The sequence below is a fragment of the Chenopodium quinoa genome, unplaced genomic scaffold (assembly GCF_001683475.1).
Source record: "Chenopodium quinoa cultivar QQ74 unplaced genomic scaffold, ASM168347v1, whole genome shotgun sequence".
NCBI classification, from domain to species: Eukaryota; Viridiplantae; Streptophyta; class Magnoliopsida; order Caryophyllales; family Amaranthaceae; genus Chenopodium; species Chenopodium quinoa.
Genome location: NW_018744656.1, coordinates 622,798 through 642,590, shown reverse-complemented (window position 1 = coordinate 642,590; position 19,793 = coordinate 622,798). Strand labels below are relative to the sequence as shown.

At 36.2% G+C, this 19,793-nt stretch overlaps 3 protein-coding genes across 4 annotated transcripts; 1 reads left to right on the top strand and 2 right to left on the bottom strand.

Annotated features, from left to right (window-relative positions):
* Positions 1–1,036: 1,036 nt before the first annotated feature.
* On the bottom strand, positions 1,037–1,742 carry LOC110701701. The gene has a single exon (XM_021879328.1). The coding sequence runs from the start codon at positions 1,425–1,427 to the stop codon at positions 1,164–1,166; it is 264 nt and encodes an 87-aa protein (XP_021735020.1). The 5' UTR covers positions 1,428–1,742; the 3' UTR covers positions 1,037–1,163.
* Positions 1,743–3,300: 1,558 nt separating this feature from the next.
* On the bottom strand, positions 3,301–8,354 carry LOC110701759 (subtilisin-like protease SBT1.7). Its single transcript, XM_021879392.1, has 3 exons — positions 7,120–8,354; positions 6,384–6,753; positions 3,301–4,895 (listed from the first exon to the last, which is right to left on the bottom strand). The coding sequence occupies exons 1-3, from the start codon at positions 7,867–7,869 to the stop codon at positions 3,715–3,717; spliced, it is 2,301 nt and encodes a 766-aa protein (XP_021735084.1). The 5' UTR covers positions 7,870–8,354; the 3' UTR covers positions 3,301–3,714.
* A 5,564-nt stretch (positions 8,355–13,918) lies between these two features.
* LOC110701758 lies at positions 13,919–17,825 on the top strand. Of its 2 annotated transcripts, none has more exons than XM_021879391.1 (4): positions 13,919–14,180; positions 16,547–16,772; positions 17,169–17,247; positions 17,414–17,825. In XM_021879391.1, exons 2-4 carry the CDS (start codon positions 16,550–16,552, stop codon positions 17,667–17,669), a joined length of 558 nt encoding a protein of 185 aa, XP_021735083.1. In that variant the 5' UTR covers positions 13,919–14,180; positions 16,547–16,549; the 3' UTR covers positions 17,670–17,825. The 2 variants fall into 2 exon arrangements, with proteins under 2 accessions (XP_021735083.1, XP_021735081.1); XM_021879389.1 differs by having other exon boundaries at positions 13,920–14,216.
* The last annotated feature ends 1,968 nt before the right edge of the window (positions 17,826–19,793 follow it).

Here is a 19,793-nt window from a genome sequence, read left to right as displayed (position 1 = left end):
ATAGGGAAAGGAATGTACCACTGTTCTTATGTCCTTTCTTCATCAACCTTTTTCTTTCTTATCTTTATTCGATCTTAGCTAGGGAAAATAAAAAATTACGAAGGACTTGTACTTGTATTCATCTCGGGGATTTGCACACAAGGTTGTACAACTTGTATATGATCTAATAAGATTACATGTACAATAGTTAAATTATTAGACATACTAATATGGATTTTAAAAAATAAACAAAATGAATTATATATGATCTTGAATTCTAATATGGATTGTAATATGGATTGTAATATGGATTGTAAAATGAATTAGACATACTAATATGGATTGTAATATGGATTTTACAATGAAAATTTTATACGGAGTATTATCTAATTTCAATTTTGTTCACAAATTAAACATAGGGTTCCTTTTCTCAAGGTGATCATTAAGGAATATGGGCATATGGCAAGTCTCTTGGGTATTGAACATGTACCTTTAAAATTAAGATAGAGATGAGTATAACACTATACATTGTATTACAATATATATCATTGCTCTTTTTTTTTTTTTTTTTTTTTTTTATAAATAAAAGATGATAAAGTTTTACTTTCATTGTAAGATTAGAAAGTCAGTTATATATCACAAATCATCTATCTTTCAGTACTAAAATTGGGGTTATATATATCACAAATCATCTATGTTTAGAGTTTATTCACCAAGTTTAGCTTGAAATTGGGTCTAGACAGTGAGACTAGACTCTACAGTGTGAATTTTCAATGTGCAAGCGGCAAGTTTATGGAAGAATAACGTAATCAAATGTTGGATCAGGCCTAAACAAAAGGCTAGATTTTTCGGCCCGTAAATATAAATTGTATTGCTTGGGCCATAAAATGGGATGGACATACACTAAAATACACTTCAAGTGTTCAATTTTCAATTTATTTATTTTTTTTTTTTTTTTTGTGGGGGGTCGGGGGGCTTCAAGTCTTCAAATGATCGCATAACATAGATAAGTAGATAAATATATCTGCAACAAATACCTAATTAAAAGCGCGTTTATATAAAACTCAATAAATATTCATTAGAAAATACAAGAAGCGCAACTGAACAAAACGTGTACATATGCATTATCTTTTTAATTAAGACGCAATTAAATTAACATAAAACCAAAACCAATTTGGCATTATTCATGGAACACCTTGTTGGTTAATAACATCCGTGGCTGAGCCAGCGGGTGCACCACCCGAAGGGGTGGGTGCATCGGTCCCTCCAGCGCCACGGCCGGGCGTTACATCCTTGTGGCCCTCGGTACCATAGCCTTGTTGCTTGTAGTCTTCCAAGTCTGTGTATTGCACATAAGGACTAGTCTCAGTTGGCAAACCCTCTAACTTCGTTGCTTCCTCTGATTGTTTCTTGTCTTCAGTTTTTGGGGTGCTGCTGTCTTTCTCCATCTCTAAACTTTTTTACACTTACTAATTAATTACTTCTTTGGTGTACGTAGTAGGTTCTTTTACTTTTTGTATTGTTATTTTTAGGGGATCAGATTTTATAGTTTTCTTGATATACCTCAATTTATGTAGTACTGCCACCACCTTTATGTTATGTAAATACGTGTCAAGTTTTAACATAAAGGTTTCAGTGCATTTTGCATGGTTTTGATCTGGTGCTTCCAGCAATTGTTTCGATTTTCAGGACTACTGTATATCTCTATTTCCCGTGTTTCAAGACCATGGCTCCTCTAGACACGTATAGATAAGGAATTTTATGAGTACTGATTTAGTAAATTCTTCAACGTATATTCAATAATCTGGTGATGTGTGCGTAAATTAAAATATCTACAATTCTACATACAATATTCCACATGTTTTAGGATGGGCTAAATGGCCTAAATCAAATACAAAGTCTAAATTCAACTTAGTACACATTTACAGAGTATTTAGGAACTAAGACAGTAGAATGAACTAACTAATCTGAGTTATAGAGGTTTATTTTAAAATTTTGGATAATTTAAAATGTTGGATTATAAAAAGAAATACTACGCGGATAAATACTATGGACATAATTTACGTTTTTTCATAGTCCTTACAGAGTTACAGTAATAATAGCTCGGATTGTAAATTTGGTGATAATTGCGTAAATTCGGGAGAAAAGCTCTAATCAATCCTTCACTCTCAATCTCTCACCATCGATCCGTCATGGGACTGAAGAAAGATGACAAATTGACAATGATAGATGAGAGGGCTGGTCAGTTGACATAGGGCCTTTTGGACCTTCACTAAAGCTCAAAATGTGCGGCCCTGAAGTCTTAATAGAATTGATTGCCTAATTGGTCTGATATGGTACCTTTTTTTTTTCCTCTTTTTGAGCTGGAAAACAATACATTATGTATCATTACTACGGAGTATTTCCACTATTTCGTATACAGTACAAGTTTACAAACAATAGCTTTCATATCAGTGATATTGATACCAAGCAAACAAGTTCGACCCCACCAACTACATTTGCTTGGAAGTACGAGGATTCCTTTTACCTCCTCCTTCTACTCTCAACACTCAAGTACTCAATTAATCAATCAAAGTCTTAATCCTATAAGTGGGGTCGGTTAACATGAACCAAATTTGATTATTCCGTGTAGTCATAAACATAAATCTTTCTCCTCCATCCCTTACGATCCAATGCTTCATCCTCATGTAAATGTATACACTTCATATCGTTCCTAACTCCTTCCAACCAAGTCATTTCGGTCTCCCTCTCCCTCGTTTAACCCCTCCATGGTCCCACTCTTCCACACTTTGCACCGGTGCACCCTCTAGTCTCCGTCTTACATGCCCAAACCAACGCAGGCGATTTTTACTTAATTTATTTGCAATGCCTACCACACCCACTTTCTTGCGAATAACCTCATTTCTGATTCCATCTCTTATAGTGTTCCCACACATCCACCTTAACATGCGCATTTCCGTGACTTCCATCTTTTTAATGTGCTCCTTCTTAGAAATCCAACATTCTGTACCATAAAGTAACACTGATTATGGCGGTCCTGTAGAATTTTCCCTTCAATTTTCAAGTACTAATTAACATTTAAAGTGGTTTTTTATAGGTTAAAAAAAAAAGTGCAAAAAGAGAATTTAAGTGAATATGCCAAACTGGTGCAGTGTAAAGACACAAAAATATTGGAGACTGTCAATTATACTTGGTAGGATTATAATGATTGAGCGATAAGGATAGTGTGGGATGCAGGATTCAACTACCACTGCATAACCCCAAGTACACAAATGCATTATCAAAAAAGGCCAAAGTTGCCACCCTGTAAATATGAACTCGTGATTAATAATTTCTCTTTGGATAAAAATCATTGAACAATTGAACATTGGATTGAAATACATGATTATTTTGTTTTGTTCTTATCTTGAAGAACAGTACATGATTTTTTTTTTCCTCCACTCTTCAGTGGCACAACAATTCAAATATTTTTTTTTCCAAAGTAAAATAATAGACTAATGGGGGAGCCTTATCTCAGGGCTTTGGTTGGTCTCTAACCCTGGACTCATACCCGAATTTCGAAGGCAGCAACACCTGAATGTTCAATTCCATGGTAATGCGATGCTACTTGTTGCACATATTCCTGAGAACCAAACATTATAAATCTCTACGTACTATACTCGAATATAGTGAGCATTGACTTAACCCGAAATCACCAAGGCCAACTGCATTTTCCTTTCGTCATAAGAAGCTTTATCACGACCAGCTAAATGCAATTGGGCTAGCAACTACATGCTTACCATCCGCCCAATCAATCCTAGCAAATCTCATTGTATCTGAAGGCATTGGTCCGGTGGAGAAAGTAACAGTGTATGATTTTTTATCATTCATCTTACTGAAGCTTAGAATTTCTGGCTCCACTGATATCTTAACCTCTGGTGCCTGTGAAGTAACGGTAACCTGATATGAGCCGGGAGGGCCAACATTGGTCAAGGTTCGTGTGTGCTTCACCACGGTGGGTCCACTGCTTGGACTTCCGGCTGCATCAGTTGTTGGGCCTGTTTTAAATGAAACTGCAAACGAAGGGTAATTGAAATCTGATATACGGTAATCCTTGGCACTGTCACAACTGAAATTTCTCCTAGCAACTAAGTTTATTTGTGATGGGGTGTACTTCAGTGCACAAAGAAAACCCAAGTAATCGTCGACTGTGAGATCATACACGAGACCAGGATTCAGGGCAGATACAGGATCGACGTGTCCAGCCCCATGATCCAGTGGTGTGGACGGCTTCCCAGTAGCAACATCCTGCAGTATCTGCCCGTTTTTGTAGGTCACATAAGCTGTAGTCATCAAAGCAGATTTAATGGCTGCAGGGCTCCAATCAGGGTGCACTCCCTTCAAAAACCCTGCAAGGCCGCTTACGTGAGGACATGACATCGATGTCCCTGAGATGATGTTAAACTCAACTCGTCTCGAGTCAGAAGCCTCTCCAGTGGGCCCCACAGCCCCTGTCCACCCGGCTAAGATATTGACACCTGGTGCGATCATATCAGGCTTCAAAATCTCGGGGGTGATCCCATTAGGACCCCGAGAACTAAAGGCGGCCACCACAGGAGACGGTTGTACCCCAACTTTTGTTCCCTCGAAAAGGATGGTGGCAGTCGCATTCAAGTCTGAGATCACATAGTCCCTTATTGCATCTCCATTCTTCTGGCCCACCGTTGTGGCTGGCAATAAATGTGCATCAGCAACTAACTCCTCCCCATTTGCCTCGGTATTCGCCAATATCATACCAATACCACCGGCAGCTTTGACCACCGCACCCTTCTGTACCCTCGCATTCACCCCACGGTCACACAAGACAATCTTATCTTTCACCTTCTCCGGAATTAATGATCCAGTCATACATAAACTGCCGCTTTTGCTCGCATTTCCTGCAAGAGTATCAGAGTTCACATTGTGCCCATCAGCTACAATATTGTAATTATTATTGCAACGTCATGAATAACAATATGAATTGGCATAAATATCTTAGCCGCAAATTGCAGGGCTGTCATTCTTTGTATTATTAATGTGCAGACGCAATGAACATCCAGAGTATCACATTGTTCTAGTTAGCATACATTTGTTGACTATACTGACAGGATTAACCAAGTAAATTTGAAAGCAGATTGATTCTAAGAATCATGATATTCAAAATACTTGTGATGTGGTCCTTGTGGGTCTGATAAATTAGTTACTTTGTCTAATTTCAAACTAGTAATGTGAGAACGGAATCCGGACAAAGGCAGTATGCAGTATGCTTATATGCTATAGGAAAACGAAGATCATAGAGCGCTATTCAGTAGCTAAACCTCCCTTCCAGAGTCCTAGATGTTCCCAAAACTGGCCTACTCCGTATTGTTGTGTAGCACCTTACACCTCGTAATCCATTCGTAGAGCATATAAAATAAGATAATGAATAAAAAAATCTTGATCACAGGATTCTGTATTGTTAACAGTAATGCAGTTTACCTACTTTTCTTTGAATTTAGTTGCAGCTTCTTGCTTCTAACCAATATTGTACTACTTGTACAGTTGTACTCCATAGTAAATTTTGTGAATCCCAAAACTGAAATCTATTCAATTACTTAACCACTAGTGTGTTGAAATAAAGACTTGTAAATAAATTTTCTTGTCAAATACTTGACATTTACCCTCAAAACTAATGGTAGATTGCATGTCACCTAAATTTCTGGTCTATATTGTGCCATGGTAAAATATTGCCGCAATCATGGAATATGTATAATATATCTATCAAATTCAAGTTAGTTGAGAACAATTGTCTTAAGTAGTAACCCAAAAGTAATCAGCTCTATAAATAAGGAGAGGTTGAGCAATTTAGGGAAAATCAAAATAATAATCTTTAGCATCACTACTTAAATGGTCATCATGCCAATGTAGTGAAATCAAGTACTAAAACAGATTTATTACAAGCTAGCATGGACGCTTCAATGAAGAGGCATGTTTGATCAACATTCGACACATAAACACATAGACATACCACAAGTCCACGTACCTCACACACATCTCAAACCTGTGTCAATTACTTATATCTTTTAGCATTAAATTGTTTTGAAATAAGTATAAATCTTATATCGTAGACAGTACTCCATATATAGTAATTAAGTTCCGTGTTCATATCTTGCCTTTACCAAAATCATGTATTCAACTATTCATACTTAACTGTATTTTTCAGATCACCAGCCAAATCCACATTATACAACTCTTGTCTACTTCATATTAGTTCTCATGTAACCTAGCTAAGTCATGTGCAATCATTAACCAAAATCTGTCCTCAGGATAAATATATGGAGTAAGCTACATTTTGAACATAAGTACCAAGTATTTAATAAATTATGGTGGTTAGCAAAATAATTTACCTGCATAGATAATTGGAACCATGCTTTTAGGCAAGGATGCACCACGGAAGAGCGAAACTCCAAAGTATTTCTTCCCATTACTAAGGCTAGCAACAGCCGGGAAGTCCCTATCCAATGTACCAGCCCCCACAGTAGTAATCCACGGTGCTATATTCGACAAGCTAAAGGCAGTAGGCCCTGCATTCCCTGCCGAGCACGACACCAAAATCCCCCGTTGCATCGCTGCAAACGCACCAATGGCCACACTATCTTTATAGTAATCCGACATACCCCCGCCCAATGAAAGGGATAGCACATTGACATTATCCTCAATCGCCTTATCAATTGCCTTTAAAATATCTGAACTGAAACATCCTCCTTTCCAGCACACCTACAATAACATCTCCTACATCAGTAACAAATTCAATACTCCATCATAATTACTCCATTTCATGTTGTATGACCATCACAAAATCTCTCCTGTATTGACAACAGATTAATCCAATAACCGATATTTCCTCTGTTCGGAATTAGAACTTACACAATTAAGCACATTCTTACAAAAATTATCAAATTTGCTCCCATCTCTATCAATTCAAATTAAGAAATTCGACCACAAATCATATCTGTACACCACATTTTAAGACAACTGTTCTAATCTTAAAGCGACAACTAATATGAAGTAGATGAGAATAAGTTAATAATACTACGGTTGAGATATAATAAGTATAAAAAAACGGAGGAAGTAATAACTGACCTTGTAGACGGCTACTCTGGCTCTAGGGGCCATACCTCTAGCCGTACCAGGAGCGTACCCAAAGAGGCTAGCCCCTTCCACAGGGGATCCAGCTGCAGTACTCGCCGTGTGAGTCCCATGACCATCATTGTCACGTGGGGACTTCGACTCACGTGACCCATCAAACGACCCAACCACAGCCTCATACCCTTGAGAAAAGTACTGCGCGCCGATGAGCTTCCGGTTACAACTAGACGCGCTGAAATTAGTCCCAGTCATACACGCGCCACGCCACGTGCTTGGCACAGGACCCATTCCTTTATCGTCGAAGCTCTTACTCTCCGGCCATACACCCGTGTCCAACACCCCGACAATGACGTCACTTGCTGTCTCCGAATCAAGAACAGCGTCCGGAGTTTTGTCGAGTCCGAGAAATGACGGTGTTCGAGTCGTGTGTAACTCATACCGTGTCTCGGGCAGCACCGACAGAACTCCGGGCAGGGAAGACAACGACTCCGCCTCTGCTTCGGTCAGCCGTGTAGCGTACCCGTGGGCAGCGTTTGTGTACGTGTACATCATCTCCGCCGTGTCGGAAACCTGTCGGAGAGATGACTGAAACTTCTGGAAATGCTCGTCAAAGGTTGCCGGCTTTCTTGACTTCTCCACGTGGACAATGAATGTCTTCTTCTCCGGCGACACCGATGAGGCCACGTGGCAGATACCCAGTAACAACATCAATATCATACTTGGATAACTATTTCGCAACCCCATTATCTTTAATTTTTGAAATAATTTTTAGGTTAGAAGAATAAAAATCTGAAATTGAGAGTGGAAGTGAGGGGTATTATATACAAATATTGAGAATGGTGAAATGAATTTATGATGGAGTGAAAAAGACAAAGTGAGAGACAAATGAAGTGAGTGTGGAGCAGAGAGCATTAGCTAGGATCAGCTTTCGTCACGTGTGCTTTTTTTTTTTTTTTTTTTTTTGGTTAAATTATTTAAAATTTTGTTTAGAATTTTCAAGGTTTTCTATTTATCGACATTCTGTTTTAAAGTGCTTGGGAGTTGGGAGAGAGGGAAATCAATTGCTAAATGTTTATGTGAATGGTATAATTAGGATCTTTTTAATAAACCAAATGATAAGATTGTGAGAAGGTTAGGGTGTGGAAGGTTACCCATCTATAGAAGAAATTGCCTAAAATGGTGTTGGCAATTCTTTCATTTCACGTAATAATTTTCTTCATTGTGTAGCTTGTCACGTTTTACTAGTTTTTATTTTGTGAACCATTTCTTTCGGAAACTTTGAAGGCGGTTATGTAATGGCTTAGGTATGTGTTTGTTGAAAAAAAAATGAAAAGATAATTAATCTTTTTAGCGGTATGTTGTTATTCTCATTTTAAGCAAACACTCGTAAAAGATCATATAAAGTTTCATTTCATCCTTGTCAAAAAACAGTTTCTTTTCATCAATATTACTACGATAAGTTAAATAAAAATATAATAATTATACTAGAGCTATATGAATATGATATTAGTGTTTGTAATAATAGGTTGAGGATATAATGAAGGGATATTCATTGATTGGGAATATAATTATTACTCTATCATAATTACCGAGTAATAATCGAGAATCCCTCAATTAGTCAATTATATCATACCATTGAAACATAAAAAAAAAAAAAAAATTTAGAAACTAAACAATAGTTTGTTTTTACATATGATATTAATAGAAAAAAAAAACATAGAATCATTATTGGATGGAAGATTTTTAATTTTATATTTTATTTTCCTTTTATTTTGCATAACCATAACAAGTTGCTGATAATGAGGTCCACATGCATTCCACAATGAATGAAACAATATCCATGATGCAAAGCTTTCGGTGGTCACTAAAACTCACTATTCCTACACTTTTATTGTGGGTGATGTTGAATGCAATTATGAAAACAGTTGAAAACTTGAAATTTCTTTGTCTTTGAGTTTAAGTTCACGGGTTTACTTGCATTATCCTACATACTAATATACCTTAATCCTTGTTGTCTCATCATTTGCTTAGAAAATAATAATGCGGTAAAGTTAAGGTATTAAGAAACGAAATCTACACCCTTTAAATACTTTCCCTTAGTTTGGGTGGTAACTTGATTGAGGGTATTCATATTTTTTGCTTTTCATTCAACAAGTTTAGTTAGAAGAACATTTAATGTAAATAGGTCCTTTCCTAAAAAACAATGTAAATAGGTCTACCTTCAGTCCTTCATATTGTCATACAGTAATAAATACAACCACTAATGGCCTGGATTTGCAAGATTAAATAGAAGAATCATCATGTAACAAATAGCAACAATGTAATAAGTGTTAAGTACATCAGCAGTAAAGGTGATCAAAATTCGGGCTAAGGCAAGCTTTAATAAGAAAACTCATGCCATGCCTAAACCCGCAAAAAAATGTCGGGCTTGTCAGACCTAAGTGGGTTTTTTGGACCAGACCGAGTTTTTTAACTAATATTGTTTTTTGGCTTGCCCAAACTCGCCCATTTTTAAGGCGGATCAAGTCGGGCTTACGGGTCGGACCAAAGTAACATAAACGCATGGCAAAACCTTAACAATTAACAACACGCAAACCGATGCACTTTTAAACACAGAAAACGAGACATTTTTGTTATTTTATTGTCAATTTCGAGCTCAATTTGGATCCATAGGACTAAATAGACCCCTAAAATCTTACCCAGACAAATTTATCGGCAAAACAATAAACGACACGCAAACCGATGCACTTTTAAACAAGCAAACGAGGGTTTTACGTAATTTTTTTTGCCAATTTCGAGCTCATAGCCCCCACAACCTTAAGGAAACACCTTTCGGCACACAAAACGAGAAAAAATAATTCGATATTTTGAGAGTGGGCCCACTAACGGCCAACTTAACATCCGTTAATTATGGGTGCCAAGGGTATTGTTGATCACATAAACTGAGTTGGAGGGTACAACTTAGAAAATAAAGAAGTTTAGGGGCTTAACTTAGAAAAACCCAAAAATAAAAGTAAATAGGTCTACCTACACATTGTCATACAGTAATAAATATACAACCACTAATGGCCTGGATTTGCTAAATTAGATAGAAGATTCATCAATGTAACAAATAACAACAGTGAAATAAGTGTTAAGTACATCAACAGAGTTAAGCATAAATACGATGATGAAGTTTTTGTATTTTTCACCTTTGTTGATCAAGTTTTATTTTTCACCCTTTGATGATTGGAAGTGTATTTTCGGCCAAAAAATATTAAGATTACCTAGCTAAAAAAACTAAATCACTGTTTGAAAAACTCAATCATTGATGGTCGATGGTTGAAAATTAATCACCTCTAGTTAACTAATAAGAGTTTTTTTTGGAAAAAAAATATTTTATTTACACGAAGCACATCATATACAAGATATCATCATCCATGAGCAAGATGTACTGCAAAATCCTCGATGAAACCCCACTCTTACCAATGTAACATCGGCTCCTAGGGGTGGTTATTGGGAGGGTCAGTGCGGGTCATTAGCGGGGCGGGTCGGTTGCGGGTCATGATAAATATTTAGCGGGTTAGGGTCGGGTCAGGCCGGGTCAATGCGGGTCAGGGTCGAGGTAAAAGTGAAACGAGCCATTAACGGACTAATATGAAAGCAGCAACAATCAACAAAACAGTCGATACAATTCGCAGAAATTGAACATCAATAACTCAATCGAAACCCTAATTCTTCAGGGATTGAATTAAACAAACAATCATCAGATTAGAAACGATCAACCAATCCAAAACCTAAAGGCAGAATCTGAAATTGAAGAAGTCTGAAAAAGTAAAAACTAATTAAGAACAATAGAAAATAGCCAGTACTGTAAATCTTATCGAATTGAAATCAATAAAAATAACAATTATAATTCTACAGCTAAAATAAATATCAAACAATGTCGATCACCAAAAATAACTCAACTTAAACAAATGAATTACCAAGGAAGACAAGTGAGATCATGTAAAACATCAAGCACGGAAACAAAATAACGAATCGAAAGAACAGAATCATCTAAAAGGCTACCAACAGCATCAGAAATCTTAGAACCGTCGATAAACCCTAATATATGGAGCACCGACTCAGTGACTGGGTTAAGCAAGTAAGTGAAGACTGGGTTAAGCAAGTGAGTGAAGTCCGAGTCAGATGGTTGAGAGGAGAAGTAACAAAACAATGTAGTGGAGGGGGAGAAGAAGGGGGGAGTGTGATCGGAGGTGGTCGGTAATGGCGGAGAAGAGTATGGGGAGGAGGAGAGAGAAAATAGAAATGGGCGGAGGAGAGATTAGTGACCCTTTAATTTGGGTTTTTTGGCCCTTTAATTTTTCTTTGATATTAATGGACTGTCAATAAAAGTCCATTATTCACCCTATATCTTAAAGCCATTTAGTGGCCCTATCCACTAAAATATTAAAGGGTCAAGACCCTTTAAATTTTGGCCCGACCCTATTATTAATGGGCAGCCCTGTCCATTAATTATCCCCATCGGCTCCTTATCCTACATCCTCCACCACCACCATTGATCATCTTCTTCGCCCAAACTCGATTCGAAACATTATTTCTAAACAAATACACTAAAGACGATGGCATGGATAAAGGGGAAAAGGGAGGATCGAATGGCAATGGAGATAGGTCGCTGGGGTAGGGGGATTTGGGCAGCGGATTTGACGGGGGAGAGGGCTGCTACCGAGGAGGGGGAGGGGGTGGTTGGTTGGTGGTTTTTTTTTCTTTGTTTTTTATTTTAATTAAATATTTAAAGAATTAGGTGAGTTAAGGTTAATAAGGAAAATTGGAGAAAATTAAAGAGTAATAAAGTAATTAGAGGATAATTAGGTAATGTTTCTTCTTGCAAAAAAATAAACTTGGTGATTTTTTTAAGGAAAATTGAAAAGAATAATCCCACCTTTGGCATATCTTCTCAAAATAATCTCACCTTTGCGTATTCCAGAAATAATCCCACCTTCATACCCCATATATTCTCAAAATGCTCCTTTTTCATTTATTGACCGGTTGATTGAATTGGTAACTTATTTTAAAATGTAATTTGACACGTGTCACCTTTTAATTGGGTTTTAATAAAAAAAAACCTTTGTATTCCTTCCCCTGCTGGAGTCGCTCGCCGACCAGCCAGACCCAGCCGCGCCGCCGGAACAGCCAGACCAGCCAGCGAGTCGCCCTCCCTTTCTCATTTCCCATTTCTTTCCTCCTTGCATTCCCACTCTCTCTCCTCCACAAAAAAAGACAATTTAAAAATTAAGACAAATTAAAAATTGCAGAAATTTGAGAGAAAGAAAAAAAAAACCCAATTTCATTATCTTCTTCATCAAAACTACTGTAATTTTCTTTGCAGAATTTGCACCTCAAAAATTTTTATTTGTTCGAATATGTAAATAAATTGCAAATATGGTCCAAGTAATAAATGCCCAAGTTTCCTTTGGGTCCTAATTCCAATATGATCCCCATGCCTCATTGGCCTATACTGCTCCTAAAAGAATACTTATGGTTAAAAAGATAAATCCTATACTAATAACACGATAACTCCAATGATCTAGTTGTTCATTCAATTGGGACCTGTAATAATTTCGAACAGAGGGGGGCGAAACATTTTGTACAATATTGCCTTTTTCATTTATGTATTGAGCCTTACTGAAGAAAAATGACTCATTTACTAAAAGGTTTCATTACCTAAATCCCCCATTCTTGGGCAATTTATAAACTACCCTGTATTTTCTCTTTCCTCCAATGCTGAACAGCGTTAGATCTTCAAGCTTATACAGTAGCATCGGTGGACTATCCCTGTTCTTAAGCGGCGGAAGTGGCGGCAGTACTGCTGTAGCTGTTGCTGTTATTGCCATTGCTGGTCCGCCCAAACGCCAAGAAACACTCCTGAACTTAACACTCTTTTTATGGATTTGGGGGTTAAGAGGGGATTTGGGGTGGGGATTGGACATGGCAGCCCCTTCCCTTTCCCTCCTCCTTGATTCAAGTGGGGGTCAGTTTGGTGGTGGGTGGTGATGTGATGGTGGTGGTGATGGAGGAATGGGGTGAGGTAGGAGAAGAGGGATTAAAGAAAAATAAAATAAAAATAAAATCTAACCTGTAAAATTGGTTGAAGGTAAAAATGCTTGTTTTGAGAATATGAGGTGTTAAGGAGGGATTATTTCTGGAATATGTAAAGGTGGGATTGTTTTGAGAATATGATATAAAGGTGGGATTGTTTTGAGAATATGATACAAAGGTGGGATTATTAATTTCAATTTTTCCTTTTTTTAATAATAAAGTTTTTCATGCAAAACTAAGATTTTTATAAGGCTTTTTTGGTGGGCTTGGGAATCCTTTATGCATTTTTAGTTTATTTTAGGCCCGACCCAAAAGAAGTCCAAAAAGCCCATTTGGCCTGACCGTTTTGGGCAAGCCTAAACTATCCTAAACTGTATCAAATACACTATAATAATTATTTATGTTACAATCCCATAGTGTTTAATATACAATTTTAAAATACTTACTTATTTAGTTAATAAAAAGAAAAACGATATTAATTTATCATTAAAATTTTAAACTTATTTGTATAATTATTCTATCGTCATTATATTTCATGTTTCATTTCATTATATACATAAAAACAAAAATAGTATGGTTATATATTTTGTCCACATGCATTATACAAAATATTTTATTTTTGTTTTTTAAAAATTTTATGTTAGAATTATAAACAATAGTAAAATTAATTACTATACCTGACACGAGACCTAATCTAGTACCATAAAATAAACCAAAGTATTGCCCTCTTTATTACTCCGTACCAAATACCAACTCTCCTCCAAAATCTCAATTAATTTCGATTTTGATTCAATTTTCTGATACCAGCTTCTTGGGCTAGGTTGAAGATAGCGGAGATCGAGATAAACATTACTCCGTATATTTGTATGGTATCATCTTCAAACATTAGATAGCAGCGAATAAATTAAGGAAGAAACATAGACGAGTAAGTCCGGCAAGTCGACTCGACTAACTAGTTGGTGTTCGTTGATTTGGTATTCTTCATCCTAATTTTCAGTATTTAGATTCTGGTAATTTCCAATAAATTTATTTATTATTATTTTTTTTAATCTCTTATGATATTACAATAATAATATATTATATTGGAAATTTGATATAATGCCGTTTTGCGTGCACCTCATATTGGTTTGAATTGGATTTTGAAAATTTTGGTATACTCATAGTATTTTTTAGTTAATAACTTTGCAACTAGTAGTTGATTATTTGGTTTTTAGATTTTATATATCAATCTGGCAGCAGCATATTCAATTGTTAGCTTATGAAATGAGTTTGAATTGTATTCTTGTGATAATACAAGCAGATTTCCTGCCTTTTATAAGGAATTAGACTATGAATTTTCTTAATTTCGGTATTGTTATTCTGATTCTTAATATGTCACGCCAAGTCTTATTGGTTTAGAGAGATAAATTAAGAATTAGAGTAGTTTGATCGTGAGAATGAAAAGCTGATATATATATTCATATGATTATGATTATGCTGTAATTTGTTTGAAAATTTCAATAACTGATACCAATTAGTGGAATCACAAACGAGCTTTTTTAATTCATAGCTTGATTATAGATTCAATGGCTGCTATCTAGTTTTTAGGGTCTTTATACTTCGTACCTTATTATACTATATAATTATATATTTTTATACGTAGCAGCCTAGCTTGGCAGCAACATGGAAATGGAGATGTGGGGGGGGGGGGGGGATGGGACTCTGTTGGAATCTTTAGATCAAGATCAACAAAGCTTTAGACCATTCTGGGGTGAATTTGGTCTCTTAGCATATTATAGCTCAGTTATATTTTGTTACATTACAGAGATTCTGGTTTTCGTATCGTAATGCTGTTGACTTTGGTGCTGTAACTTACTAAGTTGCTGAAATATTTCTCTTATCAGAAATGTAGCTTGTCCTTGGGAATTCCATGTTTTATTGTTCACTTTCAGGTTATGTTTGGAAAGTAGTTAGCTTCCAAAGAGTTTAGGACACAGTTACACATGGATTGATAATTTCCATGAAAATTACATTACCTGAAATAATTAGTTTTAATTGTTCAATTTCTTCACAACTCTAATTAGTTTTGGCTGTAATTTTGAAAGGGCATGTATAATTGGAGCCATTTTTTGGTTTGTGAAACTTGCCGTTTTTTGGTTTGTGAAACTTGCCATATTTGAAGGCTCTGATTTTTTGGGTATATATGGAGTATAAATTTATTTTCTCTTGGATGTCTTGCCTTTTTGCTTATAATTTTGTGGGTTAAGAGTTAAGACTCTTATTAATGTTATGTTTGGATAGAGAGAAATGGAGGGAAAGGAAGAGAAGAGAAATGGAGGGATGCATCCTCCCTTGTTTGGATATCTAATGTAAGGAGGGAATTGGAGGGATCCATTTTTTCCACTTTTAATAAACCAAATCCCTCCATTGTTGGAGAGATTTGGAAGGAAAATGGAAGGTCTCCTTCTCCCTTCCCTCGCCTCCCTTTCCCTTCCCTCTTTTTCCTTCCCCTCCCTTTCCCTTCACTATTGCTATCCAAATATAGTGTAAGAGTCTAAAAAGAGTTACGAGTAGTAGTCATAGGCCCCTGTTATGGACCAGATTGTTGGGCTGCCAGAACAGTGCACCCGACAACAATCAACCTCACCACAAACACTACGGAGCTCACAAACAGAAGATACGACAATAATACTGCAACAGAGCTTAGATTACTGAAATAGGAATTGTAAATTACACTGTAATACAAGTAGTACAATGTAATACTGATTTGATAAAAATAGCTTTAGGCTATAAATCTCCAAAGTAGCTTTAGGCTACAACTCTTTCATTGCCCAATTTCTCAATTTTCTGCCTGCGTGAACTACATACTTGCTACTACATTTATAATACTCAAGGATCTAAGGGAAATTAGCCTACATGTAAAATATTAGCCGAAAAGGCAAAACCAAAATATGACAAAGCTAATACTTGTTGCTAGTTTTCCTAAACTTCTTCTTAATGACTTTTGTCTCTTGCTCTTTGTTGCTTGTTGACCCCTTCTAGTCTTCCTCCCTTGATGCTGCTGTTTTCTTGTTCTTGATTGCCGTATCTTGACCACTGACTTCCTGGTGATCCATCACATATTAGTTCAACAAGATATACAATACTCCCTTAATTAATACTTGGTAATATTAATATGGTGATGTTTACCCAACTGTTTTTCCTCATACTTCAATAATAATACAGTAATAATTATTATTATTATGCCAACCGATTGTTTCTTTTCTCTCTTACTATTGTTAGTGTCACAACCAAATATTATGCCAAGCGATGTCAATTTTTTAGCTTCTTATCAATGACTTGCCTTGTAATTTGAGTGAAGACAATGACTCAAGGTGCTAAAAAGAAGAAACGGCAGCAAAAGAAAAAGAATTCAAAGGATAAAATTTCAGAGGATGAAATAACAAAGAAGATTTCAGCTTTGTGGGAGCAAGAAAGATTACAAGAGTGCTTGGATTTTATCATTTCTCTTGATGATGAGTGGTTGAAAAATTTAAAAGTCTATTCTATGAAAGTGCATGTACTTGCAGGTTTGAAACGGTTTGAAGGTAAGTTTATTTTCCTCCAATGAAATGGTTTGATGTAGTATGGTCTATTGTTTGCTTTAATTCTTATTTTCTACTAGGATCGGTAAGATTTAGAAAGCTTTTGATTATTTTCCTTTTACAAGTGAGTGGCTTTAAGGCTTAGGGAAAGAAAGCTTGGAAAAGATAAATACAACATTTTCAGTTTCCTAAGGAAACAATAGAGAAAGCAAGCGAATATTAATTTGAAATTAACAACTTGAGAGATAATGAAAGCTAATAAATATTGACTAGGTTAAACTGTTTAGATTAAGACTTATCTAGAAATTTGGAAAGCATATTTGTGTTATTTGTATTGTAAATTTGTATTATTTTGTACTTCATTTATCTTAATGTTTTCATTTAATTTTGTATGATCAGAGGTATTGGCTTTGCAAAAACGACTCGAAGAATTTGGACATAAAACGACTTTGGCACTTGGTGAATGGTTTATGTTTGCGTAAGTCTATTATCTTCCTTTCTAAGGATTTTTGATAAATTATCAGGATGATGTAACTGTTACAAGATATTTATTTGAATTGATTCTATACAGACAATACAGTAGACAATAGTTAGTCATCTTTAATCACGTTGACATTAATTAAATTTTTTAAAATGCCTTGCAGTTATGCCAACAGAAAGCAAAATAACATTTTGGAAGCATATCTCCTTTATAAATATGTGCATGATCAGAAGGGTGCAGTGCGTGTGGATGATGAAATATTCAAAATTTGTCTCAAATGGATAAAAAGACTACAACCGAAAGTTCAACCAGATTTGGATAGAATTGCAGTGGAAAGAGCTAGTAAATTTTTGTATGATGAGCCTGCTGCCTCCTCTTCCACCAAGGCTCCAGCCTCCTCTTCCACCAAAGCAAAATAATATTTTATTTTTGATTTAAGCAAAATAATATTTTATTTTTGATTTTTAAAAATTTTGTGTGAATTATAAACAATAGTGAAATCAATTACCGTACATGATACGGCCTACGGGACCTAATCTAGTACCGTAAAATAAACCAAAGTATTGCCCTCTTTATTACTCCGTACCAAATACCAACTCTCCTCCAAAATCTCAATTAATTTCGATTTTAATTCAATTTTCTGATACCAGCTTCTTGGGCTAGGTTGAAGATAGCGGAGATCGAGATAAACACTACTCCGTATATTTGTTGGTATCATCTTTAAACATTAGATAGCAGCGAATAAATTAAGGAAGAAACATAGACGAGTAAGTCCGGCAAGTCGACTCGACTAACTAGTTGGTGTTCGTTGATTTGGTATTCTTCATCCTAATTTTCAGTATTTAGATTCTGGTAATTTCCAATATATTTATTTATTATTATTTTTTTTAATCTCTTATGATATTACAATAATAATATATTATATTGGAATTTGATATAATGCCGTTTTGCGTGCACCTTATATTGGTTTGAATTGGATTTTGAAAATTTTGGTATACTCATAGTATTTTCGGAAATTTCATGATATACCACTGAGTTTCTTCAAAATTCACCATATACCACACAAAATCTTTTAATTCACCATATACCATTTAGTTTAGGTCCGTTAGCACAGTATAGCATTAATGACAACTGCCGTCAGTGTGCCGTTTGGGGTAATTTCTTAATTCACCGTATACCATTACTTTTTTTTATTTTGCATGAAATACCATTTTTTTTTTAAAATGTAGCCGTTGGAAGAGTGTAACGGCTAGTTTGTGCATATATATGTGATTTTTGAAGGAGTCACGTACCAAGGCACACCTCTAACCTCTAAAAGCATTTGCAAAGATGTCAACAAACTCAAGATCATCATCGTCGTCGTCTTCTTTTAATTCATCGTATGTAAGGGTGCCAAACAAAGCATGTTCTTGTGGTAGGAAGTTTGCAATAAGAAGCTCCGATTCGGCAAAAAATCCACAAAGGTTGTACTACAAGTGTGATGTTTGTGATACATTCAGATGGTGCAAAGGCAATGTTGATGAAAATGTCTCGTGGGGTTATGAAAATCAAAGTAGGGGAGGGAATACCACGCATGGAAGTGAGACCGTGTTGAAGCATGAGTTGAAGGAGCTAAAGAAAAAAGTAGCAAAACAGCAAAAGATAGTGAATGGAGCAATTAAAATAGGAGCAATTTTGTTTGTGTTTATTGTATTTCTAGCCTTAAAATGAAAAATGTAAGACAAAATATTTCGTATTTTAAATAAGTTGTACTTAAATTGGTAACATTGTTTGTCAAAAAAATATGCCTACATAATTGTTGAGTACTAGCATTACATACATTAAATAAGAAGTGCCATATAAACCAAGTAGTAGCAAAAATTTACACTTCACAACTAGCTGCAACATTTTGTTCAAAAACACAGGACACTGAGTTGTGTTCACCAAAAAATTACACTTCACAACTAGCTTCAACAATGCTAAGTAGCAGCCTTTCTCTTCTTCCCCCTTGTGTTGGGTTGCTGTGAAGAGGAAGCTGCATGTTCTGCCTTCTTTGCTGCTGCCTTTCTTGCCTTGCATGTCACTGTATTGTGTCCTAGTTCTTTGCACAGGCTGCATTTGTTGTTCTTGTGCCTCTTCCCTTTTTTTGCTTCATGAGCAACTCTTCTCCTTTGCTTAGGTGGTCTGCCTGCATTTCTTTTCCCTTGGGGAGGTGCAATTTCTGGCACATCAAGTGAAGGCCAGTGAGTTGGATCAGCCATGGGGTGGATGTGGTCTCCATAAGTCTGTTTATATGCAGCCCCCTTGTAGAAAGGAGATACAAAGTCCCTAGGATCAAGTCTCTGGTTGTAAATGACCCTGAGACCATGCTTGCATGGGATCCCTGATCCTTGCCATTTCCCACACCCACAAGTCATATTTCCAAGGGTGACAGGGAACTTGACATGGCCATCCCTCACCTCAAACTCTCCACCACTAGCTGCAGTGACATGGCAGAACCTAGACTCATCAGTCCTAGTCTCCAACACCCCCTTTGCATGCTCTGTCAGCTCATGAGGATCCAT

Coding starts and splice junctions, on each gene's coding strand:
- LOC110701701 (XM_021879328.1), bottom strand. CDS start 1,427: ATGGAGAAAGACAGCAGCACCCCAAAAACTGAAGACAAGAAACAATCA.
- LOC110701759 (XM_021879392.1), bottom strand. CDS start 7,869: ATGGGGTTGCGAAATAGTTATCCAAGTATGATATTGATGTTGTTACTG. Junction 6,754..7,119: donor CCAGAGTAGCCGTCTACAAG/GTCAGTTATTAC, acceptor ATGTTATTGTAG/GTGTGCTGGAAAGGAGGATG. Junction 4,896..6,383: donor GGTTCCAATTATCTATGCAG/GTAAATTATTTT, acceptor ATACTCTTGCAG/GAAATGCGAGCAAAAGCGGC.
- LOC110701758 (XM_021879391.1), top strand. CDS start 16,550: ATGACTCAAGGTGCTAAAAAGAAGAAACGGCAGCAAAAGAAAAAGAAT. Junction 16,773..17,168: donor AGGTTTGAAACGGTTTGAAG/GTAAGTTTATTT, acceptor TTGTATGATCAG/AGGTATTGGCTTTGCAAAAA. Junction 17,248..17,413: donor GGTGAATGGTTTATGTTTGC/GTAAGTCTATTA, acceptor AATGCCTTGCAG/TTATGCCAACAGAAAGCAAA.